The sequence below is a fragment of the Myotis daubentonii genome, chromosome 1 (genome assembly GCF_963259705.1).
Source record: "Myotis daubentonii chromosome 1, mMyoDau2.1, whole genome shotgun sequence".
Taxonomy (NCBI): Eukaryota; Metazoa; Chordata; class Mammalia; order Chiroptera; family Vespertilionidae; genus Myotis; species Myotis daubentonii.
In genome coordinates, this window is record NC_081840.1 from 130,835,503 (window position 1) to 130,848,356 (window position 12,854).

A 12,854-nucleotide genomic window follows, 5' to 3' on the forward strand; every position below is an offset into this window, starting at 1 on the left:
TCCATGCTTAGTTTTCCTGTGGCTTTCAGACCTAATCCTGACGCCTGAATCTGGAATGAAAGGCCCCTGTCAGTAGGGCACCTTGCTTATCTCGGTGCCCACAGAAGGTCTGTTACACTTGCACTTGACCAGAGCTCCTCCCTGTCACCCTCTGATCCTTCTCACCAGCTGCTGTGCCAGCTGCATCGGGTCCTGGCTTCTTCCTTTCATTTTCCTCTCTGCCAGGCCACTGCTGAAATCCCTTCCGGACCACAGCTCTTTGCCTGACTAACTGAATTCATTTCCTCCAAAAGTCCTATGACCATTGATGTTAGAGCGTTACTCCCCTGAGGGCAGAGCATGGTCTTTATTTATAATAGTTGTATCCCATTTCCTTCCCAAAGAATCTAAGGCAGTTCCAAAATGAAAATATTATATGGGAACATGTTAAAAACAATATACACAGTTCTGGAAAAAGCAGAGTTCTTACCTAGAGCCACGAGTAGATCATTAATCTGAACAGATATGCTTTTATTCATTTTTTCTAACAAATGATTTATTGAGCACCTACTACATGTCAATAATCGTTGTAGACACTAAGGATATAGCAGTTAATAGACTAGACAAAACCCTCATGGAGCTGAAATCCCCCAAAGCAAATGACGTACATCCTGTCTATTGAAAGAAAACGTCCAACAATGAGGACATTTTGCTGTTTGGTGTGAAGCAAGCGTTAAGCCATGGGATTTAATGAAATTTGGGTTTATTCCATTTGTAGCTCATCAAAACTGAGCCTTCTCTTCCCATTTAATGCTGCTCAAAGTTTAGGTTTGGTTTATTCTGGATTGACTTGTTTGGCAACTGGGGAAGTGTCATGGGCGTCTTCAAGAGTAAATGCTGGCCTGGCTCCCAGGTGTTGCTATTGGGGCAGAGGTGGGTGGGGGCCTGTCTGGGGTCACTAGGAAGGACGACCCTTGCTCAGTTGCTCTCTCTCCATTTTTGTGCAGAAGACTCTCAGGTCTCCAGCACACTGTCCCCCTTACAGTCCCCTCACAAGGGACTTCCTCCTCGGCCACCATCATCACATAACAGGCCCCCTCCTCCCCAGTCCCTGGAGGGACTCAGGCAGATGCACTATCACCGCAACGACTATGACAAGTCACCCTTAAAGCCCAAAATGTGGAGTGAGTCCTCGCTAGATGAGCCGTATGAGAAGGTCAAGAAACGTTCCTCCCACAGTCATGCCAGGTGAGCTGGGTGGGGAAGGCCACAGGGGCATGGTCACCAGCTATTGAAAGCGTCGGTGGATTGCCCCAAATGGCATCCACAAATTCCAAAATCCACAGCAACCTAACTCCTTCCAGGGGATGACTTTCAACAGGGATGCTGACCTGTCCAGGTGCAGGTTTGTCATTCCAAGGGAAAGTGGAGGTTTTGGCCCACAGCCAACGTGTTGGCAGATGGCTTTAATGTTGTTAAATTCCACGGAAATTAATTAGGAAGTCTTGGGCAGTACTGTTCCAAAATGGCAAGTGACAGCCTTCTCGTAGGAATCCCCAAGTGGTTCAGAACCCTAAGCCATCAGCCAGCAGAATTCTGGAGCCAAACTCTGTAATCTTAGCTGTGCATTATCAGCTCATTACTGGGCTGATCTTGGAGGGAGGGCTTTGGAGAGGCATTTTTGGTCGATTTCTCTGGTTTTCTCATTTCCTTTCATTACACCATTTAAGCTCCAAGTGGTTGTTCAGACAAGTTAATGTTTGTTGGAAAATAGAAGCTGCAGTTCAGGACAGTGGCTTTACAGACAGTCATGCTCCCTGTCCCAGTGAAGGCTGACCAGGACCCAGGGGCCAGGGATAAGGATTCTCAGGGAAAGGCTCGGAGATCGGAGGGAGTGGGTGGGAACCCTGAGTAAGCCCACCCAACACCAAGGTTGATGTCTGGAGGCTAGTCAGCTCCTGGGCACAGGTGCGGCACTGTGGCGGTGACCAGCACGGCTTCCTCTGGTTTGCAGCAGCCACAAGCGTTTCCCCAGCACAGGGAGCTGTGCTGAAGCAGGAGGGGGAAGCAGCTCCCTCCAGAACAGCCCCATCCGCAGCCTCCCGCACTGGAACTCACAGTCCAGCATGCCGTCCACACCAGACCTGCGTGTACGGAGTCCCCACTACGTCCATTCCACGAGGTGAGTCCACCCGGCCCTCGGGACACTTCCTTTGTAAATTGGACTTCTCTGGCTCCAGCTGGCCCAGATAATGGGTGATCTAGAGTCAGGCCTGAACTAGGGAGGTCCTTTCTCCTTAAAATGAAGCAGGATTTAAAACTGAGCTGGCAGCAGTCTGCCCACGTTTGCAGAGACCCATCATATCCCACTGCCCATGCCTAGTGGGACCAGGAGGCAGCTGGAGAATCGCAGGTAGACAGTGCGCATGGAAGGAGCCTAAGCAAGATACAGGCGGGAAAGACCAGCAGGTTAGCAGGGAAGCATGCTGGAGCCGCACCTCCTTGCCCTGATGAGGTGATCTTTACTGGAGAGTCCTCCTGTTGCTTTCTACTGGGGCCTAATTTATCCCGGACTTTTTAATGCCTCAAGGTATAAATTCATTAGAGAACAAAAGGAATGGGCAAAAGGGAGGCTCCAATGAATCAGGCCTTCATTTTCTAAAAAGAAGCAAAACCAAAGCCACCATTCCATTTTATCAAAAACTGAGTCTGTAGGGATCATACCCCGAAGGACAGAAGGTGTGAGCGCCCATAAATGGTAAACCATTTTATAGCAGGTAGAGCACTCCAGAGAAGATTTTCTCCTTCATTTTATTCATGCCGTTATTTGCTCATGCACCACATATTTATAAAGTGCCTCCGTGTAGCAGGTATGATTCTAGGGGACAGAGCAGTGAAAAAAGTAGACCACACCCTTGCTCTCATCAGACTTACATTTCAGTTAGGTGTCATAATAAATATCTGTCAAGTGGTGATAGCACTAAGAGGAAAAATGAGCCAAGCAAGGGGCTACAGAGTGAACTAGAAGCATGGAGAAGCTCTCTCTCATAAGGTGAACTTTGAGCAGAGACCTGAATGGATGGGGGAGGGGGGAGCAAGCTCTGAGGATACGGTAGAGAACAGCAGGTTAAAGCACTGCACACAGGGCTGAACTCGGCATGTTCCCAGGAGGCCAGTATGGCTGGAAGAGAGTGACGGAGTGCTGTGGGACGAGGGGGCCACATGATGGGAACTTCTCATTCTCCCCTGGGTGACAGTCAGAACTGAACTCATATCTTCGTGTAATTGGCCAACAGGGCCACCCTGAACTTCTCATGTGGCCCTAGCATTGTCTGCCATATTGATGGATATTTGTAGGATGGATTTCAATAAGCAGAATGCGTTATAAACAGAATGGTGGCATGGTATGTTTTTGCATCAGTCATTTTCCATGTTCCACCAACCTTGCCTTTCAGAGTCTTCATAGAAATGGAAATCTGTGTATGTGGGTTTCATTATAATATTTGGTTGAACCGTATGAAATGTCTCCATAGGGCCTGTTTTGACCTGCGAAAATGGGCATTTCATTTGGTTTAACATAATACTGGAATAGGCATTTTCTTTGGTTCTCTTTGTATCTATAGAATTCCTTTCCACTTAAAAAAAAAAAAAAAAAAAAAAAAAAGCCCTGGTTGTTGGCACACTTTTTTCAGAGGGAACCCTTATGTGAGCGCTGTCTTCAGTCTTACCTCCCACTGGGAATCAAATCCCAGCAGAGGCCAGGCTTGACTCCAGGGGTCAGCCTTGCTCTCCCGCCACCTTTTCACCTGAGAACCATGGGAAGCACCTGGATTCCCAGGGCAGCACAGCTCAGTTTCCCAGCTGCTGGAGCCTCTCTCCTGAGTCCCAGGTTGCAGAGCCCCCAACCCTCCACTGGGCTCACAGACCCACCACCCATCGTCTCCCTGCAGGTCCGTGGACCTCAGCCCCACGCGCCTGCACAGCCTCGCCCTGCACTTTCGGCACCGCAGCTCCAGCCTGGAGTCCCAGGGCAAGCTCCTGGGCTCTGAGAATGACACAGGGAGCCCCGACTTCTACACCCCGAGGACTCGTAGCAGCAATGGCTCAGACCCCATGGATGACTGCTCATCCTGCACCAGCCACTCAAGCTCGGAGCACTACTACCCAGCGCAGATGAACGCCAACTACTCCACCCTAGCGGAGGACTCGCCCTCCAAGGCGCGTGCCAGGCAGCGGCAGAGACAGCGGGCGGCGGGCTCGCTGGGCACAGCGAACTCGGGCAGCATGCCCAACCTGGCCGCGAGGGGGGGCGGCGGGAACGCACCTGGTGTCTACCTGCACAGCCAGAGCCAACCCAGCTCACAGTACCGCATCAAGGAGTACCCGCTGTACATTGAGGGGGGCGCCACACCCGTGGTTGTGCGCAGCCTGGAGAGCGACCAGGAGGGCCACTACAGTGTCAAGGCGCAGTTCAAGACCTCCAATTCCTACACAGCGGGCGGCCTGTTCCGGGAGAGCTGGAGGGCCAGTGAGGAGGGCGACGCCGGCCGCCTGACGCCATCACGCTCGCAGATCCTGGGGACTCCCTCGCTGGGCCGCGAGTGCGCCCATGACAAGGGCACGGGGCGCACTGCAGTGTCCGATGAGTTGCGCCAGTGGTACCAGCGCTCCACCGCCTCGCACAAGGAGCACAGCCGCCTGTCGCACACCAGCTCCACCTCCTCTGACAGTGGCTCCCAGTACAGCACCTCCTCCCAGAGCACCTTCCTGGCCCACAGCAGAGTCACCAGGATGCCCCAGATGTGCAAGGCCACGTCAGGTGAGAATGGGGACAGAATGGGGTTGGCCCTGAATGAGCAAATTGTTGACTCTTTTCAAGGGCTTCCAGAATTTCTTAGAGTCTGCGGTGAGGAATGAGAGATGGTTGATTCCAGAAACCTAGCTGTGAGATGTATGAGACTTGAGGTTTTTCAATCACCCCTTTACCCCTCCCATACTGGGCCTGGTTTTCCCAAGAGTGACAGACTTCAGAGTGGGTGGGACAGCACATCAGATCCTCCCCAGTGGATTGGGCCAACTCCTACTTCAGCTTCCTCAGTAGGCATCAAACCATCCCTCCAGCCACTTCTCCTGGTGAGGACAGAAATCAAAGAAGTTAGGTGCCTCGGGGTTTACCTAAGACACTGGTAAGGTAGAGACCTGGGTGGTACCTTGCAGAGCGTGGCTTGCTTAGGGCCTTGGCTTATGGGAGCCTTGAAACTTGGCAGGTGTGTCCCCCGGTGGGGCAGGCTGATGGAGCCTGGAGTGTGGCACCTGACTTCACTGTGACCACATGGATAGCTGCTCCTTGCACTCCCATTTCAATAGAGTTAGGATATAACCACAGTCATTTTTGTAAAGAGCTTTCAGAGTTTCATAATCAAATTAAGGGTTACCTTATCTTTGTACTCAGAGCAGGAGGAATTAAGTAACAAAGGGAAGAAACCATGCTTTCCCTTAAGAAGTCACACACCCTCTCTGAGAGAATCCTGGCAATCATAACAACACTTGTTCAGTACCAGTACCGGTGCTGGCAGGGCGGTAGGCCCGGCATGGACCAAATCATTTCCATGCTCATGGCATTCATAAGGAGAGGGGAACTCATGCAGTGGCAAGATGCTACCTGTAGGAAAAGAAAAGGGGAGGATGTTGACATGTAATAAAAATGATTTTAAAAGTAGAATGAAATGAGAATCAATAGCAAATGGAAGGGACTGCAAGTCTGGACTTGTGCCTAGAAAGAGGGTGAAGATTAGGGGAAAGGGGTGATTCTAAAGACAGAAAATAGGAAGTCATCTTTGGGGAGCTGAAGGAGATTCTGGGGGCCTAGAGAGAGCAGGGCAAAGAGGAAGGACCTGCTGGCTTCCCAGGTGTGCCAGGCCACAGGGCTCCTTGGTTCTGTCCTCATATCCCCGTTGGCTCATTTATTATGGTGCATCAGTCAGATGACAAGTTCCAGAGATAATAATAAAAATGCTTCAGGCAATCATGAGAGAACCATGGACTTCAAAACCCCAGAACCATCTCCATATTCCTCCACCTGTAAAATAAGCCCAGTGAAGTCTGTCATCGGCTTCCCGGAGCACCGTGAGAGTGAATGAATGGACATGCTGAGCCTGTTGCCCTACTGGAAGCAGCAGCTCCGAAGAGGGCCGGGAGGGCTTATGTTCCATCAAAGCGTTAGCACTTGTCTAGTAGACGTGCTTTATTTAGAGAGATTAGGTAAAATCTTTTGGAACATGTTTTAGACTGAAATGTTAAGAAGTATATCTGAGGTTTCCTGATGAAAAATATTCCATTCCCAAGAAAGCAATGGATGCATTTAAGGAGAATTTACTTCTTACTAAACTTTACCAACTGGAAAAACTCTGTCCATGTCAATAAACTCCTAGTAGTCAGATTTGGATGAGCTATTATAGGCCCAGCACCCTTTGAAGTCTCCAAAGGGGTAGATTATAAGCCTGAAATGGCAGGCAGCAAGCTCTGAGAACCTTTCTGGAAGTTCTCTGTTCAAGACAAAGGCACAGTTTTGACACTGGGGCCACATCTACAAATGCCCTGAGGTGTCGCTTCCTATGTCCAGAGAAATAGACCCTTCTGCACTAGCCCTGCCCAGGACTCGCTCAAAGGTCTGTGGGCTGTCAGGTTCTTTGCTACTGTGGAGGCTGCCGCCATTCCTGTGGCCACTTTCCAGTGGCAAAGCGGGGACCTAGGATCCCAGGTCAACTTAACTGAGGATGGAGCTGCTGCATGGTTTGGAGGAGATGAATGGTGTAGGGGGTGGCTATTTGCCCACTGTGACCCTGCAAGGGGTCACATCCAGCATCTCTGGAAGGATGCTCCTTCACTTGACTGGTGTCTGACGCGTCTTTTCTGCACCACCTGCATACAGCTGCCTTACCTCAAAGCCAGAGAAGCTCGACGCCATCGAGTGAAATTGGAGCAACGCCCCCAAGCAGTCCCCACCACATCCTAACCTGGCAGACTGGGTGAGTTCCTATCAGACCTTTCATCCTCCTCTTCCAGGTTCTAGAATGATCCTCAGCCTTCCTCATCAGGAAGAGTGTAATGAATATGAGAATCTAGTAACAGAGCGTTTATCAGGAAAATAATGATGAGTGTTCTTCATTACTAGGAACCTGCTTCCTTTCCAGAGAAGGCCCATGAACTGCTGTTCCTTCTACCCCTCTCCTTTCCATCGCTGTCCTTTAGATGGGGAATTATCTCTACTCCCTTGTAAAGCTGGCCCATGGCCCCAGGAATGTGGGGAATGTCACAAGTCCAACTGCACTGCTTTGGTCAGAATTCCAGACAGCATGTGACTTAAGTTCCGGTTATACCAGGACAACTTCAGAATGCCAGGCACCAAGGAGGAAGCGGAGAAAGAGACCGGTGTGAGCACTCTAGGCTGCCTCTGGTCCCATGTTTTACCTGCTTCTCAGGATGCTCACTGTCTTGGTATCAGGATGCATCTTAAGAAAAGGCAGGAGGCTCAGATCCCATCTCTGTCCTGGCCAACCACTTAATCAACACACAAAGGGCATCAGGTACCTTGAGACCTTTAAGAGGTGGCCCATAGCAAAATAACCCAAAATTCAGCTCTCCTTATAGCTTCCAGCATAGACCGACATCATAATCTCGGGGATATGTTCTGATCTGCTGCAGAGTCTGAGGGGTACACATAGATTGCTATGCTCACAGTTCCTGCCTCTTCTGTTGCTCCTAAGACATCACCGCTAAATGGATGTTATATACTATCAATGTCTGTTGGTTAAAAAAGTAAAGGGTCTCTTTATCTAGCTCTATTCAGTTTCTCATTTCCTAGAGCATCGGTGGGGGTGTCTGGGAAAATCTGACAGCTGTCTGTGAGTTGAATCATCAGGAAACAACAGGACTAGAATCGGCTCCACTGACCACATTTCTGACTCTCATGCTTGGCAGCCATTTTTGTTCCTGCAAATTTATCTGTAGTAATTTAAAACCAGGCTTTATGGGTCCTTAGCATTTAACAGAAGGTAGGAGAGCTAATGTTTATTAAGTGCTTGCTTTGTACTCAAAGGTTGGAAGCTTCTTCTAACATATATGAACTCATATAATTCTCCCTGCAGCCTCACTCGGGAAGCATCACATCTTTTCATTTTATAGATGAGGCTAAGAGAAAATAAGTGCTTTGCCCAAAGTCACAATGGCTGGTTGGAGCTGACACTCCAGCCCTGTGCTCTGTGAGCCATAAGCCCTGTCTCTTTCCATTAGGCCAGTGGTCCTTAAAGTGCAGTCCCCAGACCAGCAGCATGACTGTCGCCTGGGATCTTGTTAGAAGTGCGGGTTCTCAGGCCCACCCATGGCCTACTGAGTCAAAAAATCGGGGGGGGGGGGGTCTGGAAGTCTGTGTTTTAGCAAGGCCTCCAACGGGGATTCTGATGCCCACTCAAATTTCTTGTATCCACTCCCACTTCTTGGTCCGTCTTTGGAGCAGCAACTTCCCCTCTGTCATTATTACAGATCATGAAAACACTCCCTTATTTACCATCCACACTCCAGCTCTAGCTTGTGTGGTCTGGCAGCTGCTAGGCCTAGGACCCTGGAGTCTCTCCAAGATTAATTCATAAAAAAATGACATCTTCTGTATCTATGGTACCTCCACTGGTAAATCATCTCACCTAAATAAGGAATTTCAGATTCCAGGCTCTTTCTCTGGATCCCCAGATTTTCTCCATCATATCCAATTTTACCTGACCCAAATGTATTTATTTAAGTGACAGCAGCTCTGAAATTTATAAGCACCCCTCAGATGCACACACAATGAGCTGGTTAAAAAAGTAAAGGGTCTCTTTATCTAGCTCTATTCAGTTTCTTATTTCCTGGGTTTCACTGCACATAGCTAGTGAGGACTCAAGACAAATTTAAAACAAAAAGGTATTTTGGTTCTTGAAGTAAACGCTTTCATCAGATTGAGTTGAATTATCATTAATAACTATTTTCTGTGATGTGACAAGAAAATGAGAAATGGGTAGAAAGTGCCAAAGCCTGCCTTCCTACCAAAACTATAGAGAGGTCTTTTGACTCGCTCATGGGGGTTGAAAGTTCTGTGTGACTTATTTGTCACTAACACTGGGCGTGTAGTCAACCATTCTTTCCAATGTATCAATGAGCTACAAATCATGTCTGTGTCGGTTCCTCTCTTTAACATGACCTCTCTTCTCTTCCTCCTCTGCTTTCCTTTGTTCAGAGAAGCAACAGAACACTCGCCCATTATGGACGGGTCTGAGTCTCCAACTCACCAAAGTACTGATGAGTAGAGGTATTGTAAGGGAATGTTTTGTTCTTACAGCCCTTTCCCCCTTCACTGCTTTGGAGTGTGTGATCTCAGATGTGTTGCATATGTGTTGCCCTTGCCCATATCATAATCCCCAGAAGGAAACATCTGCATGGTGTGGAAGCCATTGTTTTATGTTGATTTCTAGATACATGTGGAACTATATGTTTATATGTATATTTTTATATCAGATGTTAGGTGTTCTTATGTGACTTCCCAGAAAAGACCCCAGAGTGTGTTTTAGACCTTCCCAGGCTCTATGTACATGCAGATTCTTGTAGACACTTTTACTGGTTTAGTAATCTCTGTCCATGGAAAGAACAGCATCATGCAATTTAAGTTTCAAAGCACAAAGGGCAGACTTAGCAGAAGCATTGGAAAATCTCCTATGCTATCCTCCCAGCATTCTTAAGTGGCAGTGTGTAGTCTACCAAACGCTGTAGTGTTCTGCTTTCCCAAATGTGGTCCATAGAATAGCATCTCCATCATCTTGGAGCTGGTTAGAAAGCTAAACTCCTGGGCCTACAATTTGAATCTGCATTTTAAACAAGATCCTTGGGCGAATCAAATGTACTGCTACAGTGGGCATCAAAACAGTAGCACCTGGTCTGGGTCCTGTCCTTGGGCCAGCAGAATCTAACTCGGAGATGAGACATTGAAATTAAGTAGCATTTCAAGGGTTAACAAAAAAGATGAGGATACTATTCAGAAGTGGATAAATTTATTCAATGAAAAAAATTGAACCATCACTATATTCTAGGAACCATGCTAGAGACCAGAGTTCTAAGAGTTCAAGTTCAAATCAACAATTTGAAAACCTATCAGGATTTTCTATACAAGGGGAGTAAGAAACGTGCAGCATTTATGTATAAAGTGATCTGAGACTTTAGGTGGAGGCCTAGAGGCTTTTCCAAGGGCAAAAACACAGATGCAGAAACAAGCAGGGTGTTTGGGAAACAGCAGAGAGTCTTGTTTGCTGTAGAGAAAGAGCTGGACTTTAGCCTGAAGAGTAGGGCAGGACAAGATCCTGAGCAAATTAGGAGAGAGACACAGAACAGTTTTTACTGTGAGTCCCCTGAGTTGGCAGATGAGGGATTAGGAAACAGGGGCTTAGCCTTTAAGAGGAAGATGGTGTGAAATAAAATTTGACTGAGCAAATTTAAAAGACTTATTTGCTTTACTTACTGGTTCATGAATCAGATAGCATTCAACCTAGCAGATAGAAAGGAGATGTGTGGAATCTAATGAACAAACTGAACTAACAAGCAAAGTAGAAACAAACTCATAGATAGACAGCAGGCAGACAGCTCTGGTGAGGGGGACTAGAGGGATTGAGCAAAAAAAAAGAAAAGAAAAGAAAGAAAGACAGAACTCATGGACAGGGAGGGATAACAGTGTGGTAATCAGGAGTGGAGGTGGCAGAGGGTATGAGGGGATAGATGGTGATGGGGCAAAAAAGAAAGGAGCTCTGAGGAGCTGTACCAGATGAAAGACTTTTATAGGCAGAAGGCAGCAGGAACAAGGCAGCTGCATGAGGTGAAAAGGCAGGTCGGGTATTGTAGAATCATTTTCCTTTGGGGATGGTAGGGAACGGTCAGGCGGGTTGCCTCACTAGTGCTGACCAGGCCATTCCTGATTGACAGGCTTAAGGTTGCACTTATGGGAAAGCCCAAACTGTAGTTAAGTCTCAGTTTGGTGGTAAGCAATTCCATTTGGGGCCACTGTCTTGTTTTTATTAATTTCCCCCCTTTGATTGGACTTGCAGCCTAGCTGAGAGATGTGATCAAAATTTGAGGCATTAGCTTCCAGTCTGGAGATCTCTCGATTTTTTGCCCAGTCTCTCTGTGGCTTTCTTTGGTCACGACATCAGGTTCACATGCTTTCAGGTGGTCCTTCTCTTTCTTTCTTTTCTGACATTCTGTTTTTAGGGGGATTATTTGCTTGATGGTGAGTGGCTGTGACTATGCATTAAAGCTTTTGAGAGAACACACACCAGGGGGAACTACTATGATTATTATAAACAGGATAATTCCCAATGTCGGGAGTGCACTTTGGACCCATGGTCCCCAAGACCCAAACCAATCAAAATCAAGTAAGTCAAGAAAAGCCCTGTTGAAGGAGTCACTTTAAGCCAACTGGCTTGTCTCAACTTCCCCAAAGTATCAATCCAGGTACAGCAAGTGGTGTTGGTCATAGCATAGTCTGTGGGTCAGGACTTTAAAAGGTGACAACCATGCAGACCAGTAAAATTTAAGGGTCTGTAGACTGCAAAGGTGTTTTATTTATTCTGACGCCCTTGCCTTGTGTCCCTTTCTTTGGATACAAAGCTCCCGGGATCTGGAGTTGTTAACCAGAAAGAAAGAAATGGATCCCCAGGCTAGGGACTCTGACGCAATAGAGAAGGCTAAATTGTCCCCAGAGAAACTGACGCATTGAAAATCAGGGAGAAGTTTGGGATGGGCAGAACTATAGAATCACTAGCATCGCGGCAAATCCAGCAGTTGTTTGGAGGCTAAATTACCAACTTTTGCAGTGGTCTGAGATACATGAACAATAGCTTTCCAGGCCTGAGCAAGATACAAGTAGACAAAAGAGTCATGAAGACCCTCATGTGTAAGAAGCAGGAAAAAATGGTCAGAGATGGAAGGAGGAATGGAAAGAACCATTCTTGACCTGACATCTTGGGAGGGGGGAAGTGGTCTACTCTGATGTTGGCTACCTTTTTCCTAGTCAGTTTGATGGTGAGGTCTCCAGCTTTTGCACAGGGCCAGAAGTCAGGTGGAGCCTTCCTCAGGTGTGAAGTATGCACCCATGATTCGGCACCTCCTGATTTGCCCACTGTGCCAGTGGTCAAGAGTTCCTGGTACGCCCATTGCTAAAGATCTGACAAGAGCTCATTGTAATGGAATTGACAGGGAAATTTGGTTATTTCTGTGATATACAACATCTTAAGATAATAAGTGGAATTATGACTCTTAATACCAGGATATATAAGATTTCTAGGAATGTCATACAATTTCTAGGATGCACTGATTAGAATTCTAACCCTTAGAATCCTTAATTCCTAGTGAACACTAAGAAGTAAGCAATTGTGAACTGTTTGCTATACTAGCATTCTGTGTATTGGAAAACTTATAATTACATTTCATAATTTCTAGAAGAACATTCTCCCTCACAGTAAATGTTTCAGTGTGGCACGAACCATGTTGACTGATAGACCTGGCATTATAGACAGAGATGCAGGAAAGCCAACTCTAGGAAGGATTCTCATCCTTCACCAGCTACTGCCGGTTTTCCCAGGACCCACTCTGCAGGTTCCAGAGCAAGTGGGGTTTAAAGAAGAGAATGTAACCTTGGTATCTACCAGGAATTTGGCAAGGTTTTCCACTGATTTAATTTTAGTTTTTCCTCAGCTGTTTTAAGGGAATAACTGGTAGCAGTTTATTGGAAAATCCCTAAGAGCCTCATCAACCTTGGGAGTGGCCTGTATAGGGGCATCTGTAAGGCCACTGACTTGGCA

The 12,854-nt window shown here is 47.3% G+C and overlaps 1 protein-coding gene across 7 annotated transcripts in view; it reads left to right on the forward strand.

Annotated features, from left to right (window-relative positions):
* The window catches only part of FRMD4A (FERM domain containing 4A), a 335,840-nt gene that overhangs the window by 314,409 nt on the left and 8,577 nt on the right, over positions 1 to 12,854 (forward strand). For 4 of the 7 annotated variants that reach the window (XM_059660122.1, XM_059660112.1, XM_059660084.1 and 1 more), the window contains exons 19-22: positions 987 to 1,227; positions 1,994 to 2,161; positions 3,930 to 4,798; positions 6,911 to 7,007. In XM_059660122.1, coding sequence (XP_059516105.1) covers positions 987 to 1,227; positions 1,994 to 2,161; positions 3,930 to 4,798; positions 6,911 to 7,007 — 1,375 coding nt within the window. Of the gene's footprint in view, positions 1 to 986; positions 1,228 to 1,993; positions 2,162 to 3,929; positions 4,799 to 6,910; positions 7,008 to 9,247; positions 9,320 to 12,854 lie in introns of all 7 variants that reach the window. The other 3 variants (XM_059660132.1, XM_059660101.1, XM_059660092.1) reach the window with 2 other exon arrangements.